At 34.8% G+C, this 6,095-nt stretch overlaps 1 protein-coding gene across 1 annotated transcript; it reads left to right on the top strand.

The window, feature by feature from the left end:
• The first annotated feature begins 4,239 nt into the window (after window positions 1-4,239).
• On the top strand, window positions 4,240-5,979 carry LOC109053146 (tumor necrosis factor receptor superfamily member 17-like). Its single transcript, XM_019070565.2, has 3 exons — window positions 4,240-4,398; window positions 4,953-5,093; window positions 5,367-5,979. The coding sequence occupies exons 1-3, from the start codon at window positions 4,245-4,247 to the stop codon at window positions 5,579-5,581; spliced, it is 510 nt and encodes a 169-aa protein (XP_018926110.1). The 5' UTR covers window positions 4,240-4,244; the 3' UTR covers window positions 5,582-5,979.
• Window positions 5,980-6,095: the final 116 nt, after the last annotated feature.

Here is a 6,095-nt window from a genome sequence, read left to right on the forward strand (position 1 = left end):
CTAGTCTAAGTTTTTAAACCAGCCACTTTTTCTGTGTGAACTTATCTAAATGAAGACACTCTTTGGTTTTGTCAGCTTTAAATGATAGTATGTTCTATTAACAGAAGGTATGTGTAATAAAGCCAACCACTGAAGGTGCTTTAGCCCTTTTGTAGTTGTTGGTTTTCTTCTTCTTCCTCAATGGGAGTCTATGGCAGCCCTATGAACTGTAAGTAGGAAAGTAATGAAAACTTGCACACTTATAGTGATGGTTCTGAATGGTAATCTTACCAACTTTGGGGTCTGTAGAACCAATTCCATAGCCCCATCATAGGTTCAGAAATAATAAAATAGTTCACCAGGATACTCTTAGTCTCACACAGCCAGGCCTTCTGACTGATGGCAGAAACCAGTGGGCTGTGGGCATGACGTCTGAGGCGGAGACTGCTCTCCTTATGGTGATCACATGCCAAAGCTTGCATGAAGACTCTGCCTGTTACAGTGGTCACCACTTTGAAGAGTCCAGTATTCATTTTTTTTTTTTCTGCCAGTCTACAAATTTTGTGCAGTTCTTACCGAGTTGGATAAGATGGTGACTGTACTGAGCCACACAGAAAGGTGATGCAAACTTGATGCTGACCAAAATTTGGATCAGCGACTGTTTCTCAGAAATACTTTGATGGAAATGAAACTTGGGACTCTTTATCAACTGAATGATCTGAGGGTTCAGGCCGAATTTTTTTTCTTTTTATCACCTATTTTTTTTGTTTTTGCAAAACTTTTGAACAGTTTTGTCTGAAAATCAGGATCTCTAGGTGTCTATGGATTCCTTGTGCAATGCCAAATATGTGGATAAATGTTTTTTTTTTTTTTTTTACTTCTGAACTATATCTATCATTTACATACATTCTGATTCTCCTATTTGTTGTCTTCCAGCTCTGCATTGCACTTGCTGTACCTTTGGTGCTTGCAGCTATATTAGATTACATGTTTTTGTAGAGCTATAGATGATGTGTTTGACCAGCTGCTCTTCTGTTTGTGATGTTGTTCCTGCTTACAGTGGTGTATTTTACATGGGTTTGGTTTGAGTTCTTCCATTTGGATTGATAATGGTCATCTTGTTGTTTAATTGTTTTTTTTTTTTTGGGTTTTTTTCCCCCCAAGATCTTTTAAAAGACCTCCTATTTTAGTCTAGTCTTTTGAGAAAAGCTTGATCGTTCTCTCTTTCTGAGAGTATTAATTTTCCTGGATGTACATCCTAGGCTAATCTCAACAAAATCAACAGAGCATTCTCAGAGACCAAACAGAAGGCAAGTAAAAAACTAATTTCTGATGCTACCAGTTAGTCTCAAAAAAAAAAAAAAAAAGTGAAAAAAAGTAAAGTGAAAGTGACATACAGCCAAGTATGGTGACCCATACTCAGAATTCGTGTTCTCCATTTAACCCATCCAAAGTGCACACACATCAGTGAACACACACACTGTGAACACACACCCGGAGCAGTGGGCAGCCATTTATGCTGCAACACCCAGGGAGCAGTTGGGGGTTCGGTGCCTTGCTCAAGGGCACCCCAGTTGTGGTATTGCCGGCCCGAGATTCGAACCCACAACCTTAGGGTTAGGAGTCAAGCTCTCTAACCACTAGGCCACAACTTCCTCAAGAACAGTGCTTAGATAATGATGGCATAGTTTACCAATAAAATGAAAATCACAGTTTTGGAACAAAACGAGGCTGAATACATGACAGAATTTTCATTTTTGTGTGAACTATCCCATTCGGAAAGATATTATTTAGAATTGAACTCTGCAGACGAGACAAAGCGAGTTGACATTCACTTATCTGTATTTTTCTTTTTTAAAGTTTAGATTTGTCAGGATGTACTCTGTGGATTAGTGTGATTTAAGAGAAGATATGACTCAACAGACTGTTTCGCCTTCTGTTCGGGACCCTGCACCCAGAGATCCCAGTTGCTGGACTTACTACCACAAACCCATCTTCATCTTGACCGCTGGCGGGCTAGCATTAGCTACTGGTTTAGTGATAATCCTCAATTCTAGTCGATTATTTAAAAGTCATTCTACAAACACAAACTCTGTGGATAATGAAATGGGCCCGTTGTGTTTTTCAGTTGGGATGATGTTTGCTGTGCTTGGTGGGGTCTGGGTTTGGATCATTAAAGAAAATGTGAAACACAAAAGGCAGATGATTTAAAATGGGATAAATAGTAGCCGACAATGTCACATGGAAAACAATTATGTAAATTTTGCAAATATTACGAGTCTTGACGTATGATTGTTGTCATTTTGACTCACATGCAGTGTGTTTTGATGGTCATTTATCCTCATGATTGTGATCCTGATAACTTTTTCTGATAAAAGCATTACATTACTGCTCAAAATCTAAGTTTATTCACTTCCGTGTACTTTAAACCTCACAACATTTTTGGACTTTTTGTCCTCCTGTTTGGTGTGTTTTGGGTTCCTCCTGAAGAGCTGGAGGATGACATTGCTCAATACAAATGCATTTAAGAAATTTCAGGCATTATGCGTAAGGTCTCCAGCAGTCTCTCCAACAAGCTGAGGAATTCCTTCAGGAGAAATGGAAGAATTAACCCTCAGGCTGAAGGCTCTCCAGCAAACCGCACGGCCAGAGCAGATCAACCGGTTAGCATTGCCATGAGCTCCTATTTGAATACACAACCACCTGGGACGACCAACCACCTGAACCGAGATCCTTTGGTGATATAACATACAGGTAACTCAAATAATACACTATAAAACTGTTTTAAATGAATACAAAGTTTGATCTTCCATGTTATTATCTATAAGCATGAGCTTCTTTATTTTAATGATCGTGCAGCGTGTGGGCTTGGTAATCAGTTATAGCATTCTTGTCTTTAGGAGGACTGCTATTGGACAGGAGAGAGAATCAAATAAGACTCATCTTTTGTACCACACACAGCAAACTTTGCTCGAGATTCAGTGTCTGGCTCTGATTTGCATCTTTATTCCCACAGTGCTCTGTGCAGAGACCCTCCTCTTCACATCTGCATCCATGCTGCCTAGAAATGACTTGCCTTTAGAAATGCTTTATAGATCTTTAAGATCGTCAGTGTTTTCAGCTACTTTTTTGTATAACTGTTAATATATATACATAACATATATAACATTATTATTATATAATAAACTAATCTGATATGTTGTCCCACTATAATTAATAAGCAGTACTTACTCTCATGTGTTTATAACAGTATAAGGAAAATATTATTTGTGTTATGTATACACACTTTTTAGAACATATTTATTAGTCTGTTATTGTTTTATTTGAACGTTCTCTATTGAAAGATGAAACAATTATTGTATTGTAATATTAACTGTAAATGACTAAAAATACTATGGTGTTAATTGTTAACAGTAAGTTCCCTATATACGGGGAAAAACAGTAATATACATTTAATGTAAGTTTACAGTAAAATGCTGTTTGTAACAGAACCAGTATCTTATAATTTACCATGAAAAAGTGCAAACTGACATTTCTAACTTCACATTTGATGGTATTTCATTTAAACAATTGTGCTGCTTATTAGTTTTGTTCTCAGTTATTTATATCAGGGTTTTATTTTTAAAATTGATGTAATTTAATTCATATTTATTGCATTATTTTAGTGTCATGTTTATTACCATGATGGTGTTTTGTTATTTGTACAAATTCTACATATTAGTATTTCCCTCAGTTTGTGCAAAGACGATCAAGGTGATGAACCTTGATTCTTATCTGTCATATGTTGAAGATACAAAACATACACATTTGGTCCAATATGTGCTGTAAAAATGTTACATGGTTTAATAGAAAGTCAATAAAAATTGTTAAATGAAGATACAAAACAGATTTTAGAAGTGTGTGGACTTTACTGGATTAAATTGTAATTTTAAAAAATAAATGACAGTTTTAAACTAATATTTATGGGTTGTTTTGAAAATATGATTACATTTTACAGAATTATTCCTGAAACTTCCAGTTTTTGTCTGTAAAAAGTACAGGTTTTTATAATTGTTTTGACAGTGTAGTTACATTAACACTTAAACAAAAATGGGGATTTGGTTGAAGAATCGTTTTTGTTATGAGAAAATGTGACTAAAATTTAAATTGATGCCATGTGCAAAAACCCAAAGGGACATCCCCTCCTTAAGACATATTTACATACTGGGCATAATAAAATGTTGGCTGCTGAGTAAGTTCATTGACGTCTAGCACCTCAGCGGAAGATGCTTCTCTTTATATTGCTGCTTTACATGATTATTTATGCTGAGGGAAAATGTGCAAAGAATTATTATTACGATGGACTTCTTGAGGAGTGTCAACCTTGCTCAATCAGATGCAACTCCCCACCAAATATTTGCAAAACATTTTGCACCTCAAGTAAGTATTGTTTTTATATCTGCTTCAAAACTTTTTTCATTTCATTTTCATTTTCATATGAAACTAAGACTATGATAGCTGTATAAGCCCAATGATTTTACTAAATGTAATAGTTATCGTATGTCAACATATAAACGAAAAAATAAAATGATTTCAATGTTTACTGCCCTGAAGAAGCTACATAACAATATTCAACATTCAAGGTATAATAGAATAGTTGTCAATATATACATATATTCTACAAGACAAATTACCTTGATTTACACAAATGATCATGTTGTATATTAACAACCAAGAGGATGTACACTTAAGAAAATTGTTGTAAAAAGTTATTTTGTCTTGTGTAATATATAAATGCATCAATAGGTTCCTTAGGGCAGTACAAAATAAAATACCAAATGTAATCATTATTTAAATACTATTATTCAAATAAAATTATTTAAATTCTGCAAAAGATATGACCAATTATGAGTAGAACTGTATCATGTTTCATGAAATCCACAATGTCATATGATTTCAGTCTCTTATTCAGTGCCTCATTGTGTCCTTTTCAGTCCCAGAAAACGAAGTTGAAAAGAATCAAAATATTCGTTTAATTTTGATCGTGTTTTTTGTGTTCCTGGGAGCTTTCACAGCACTGACCATTATTCTGCGAGTTATACGCAGAAAAACCTGTAAGCCCATCATGAACAAAGGTGAAAGACTTTTGATATATTAAGAACAATTTAGTCACTTTTGTACAAATTATAGTACATTGGTTGAAATGTTAGCACTTTAAATCATAATCATAGGGCACACATTTATTTTTAGTTGATTTTATGTATGACATTATTGCAAGATGTAATATATTATTTCATTTTATATGATTTGTATGTCTAACTATGCTTATTCTAGTAGTCAGTGTTTTTTATAGTGACATTAATTGTGTGGGAAACTAATTCTGATAAAGTCAATGAAATGTCACTCAGTGATAGGTCTAGATCCAAAGACATCTGACAGCGAGAGAGGCTTGAATGTAACAGAGCAATCTGAAGATACGGATGAAGCTACAACTGATTTGCCAGATGGACTGAACCAACATCACTACAACTCCAACCTGCCTCTTCCCTCCACTGAGGAAGGCACCACAATCCTGGTTACCACAAAGACAGTGCAAGCTTACCACTGTACACCTGTCACATAGGGAGGAGATCACTGGAACTTTTATAACAGCAGCTGACTCAGAAAACACTGCACATCATCTGGTTAACAGTGATTACAAGCATCGCCTCACCTCTGTCCAGACTGGGTAAAACTGTTATGACTACTGCATGGATGCACTAATAATGGACACAGGACTTGAACACAGGATGCTTATGATGATTTGACTGTCAGAAGTGAACATCTCAGTGTTATTTAGATGTAAGAATTATCTGCGATATTAGAATTTATAAAATATTTCACCATATTTTGTCCAGAAGGTCACTTTTTTTTAAATCAATGTAAAACCAATACAAATCTATGCTGTATCTTTGTTAAATTAAAATGTGTTACTTCAATTATGAAGTCTTACTATTTGTAATATACTTAAAGAAAAAGAAAATAAATGCATGACATTTATGTAATAAATGCTTAAAAGGATAGTTCATCCATTTTTTAATCTGCCATCATTTACCTACTTTAATTTTTTTTTCCAAACGATGTATGACATTGTATCC

Source organism: Cyprinus carpio, chromosome A6, assembly GCF_018340385.1.
Source record: "Cyprinus carpio isolate SPL01 chromosome A6, ASM1834038v1, whole genome shotgun sequence".
Taxonomy (NCBI): domain Eukaryota; kingdom Metazoa; phylum Chordata; class Actinopteri; order Cypriniformes; family Cyprinidae; genus Cyprinus; species Cyprinus carpio.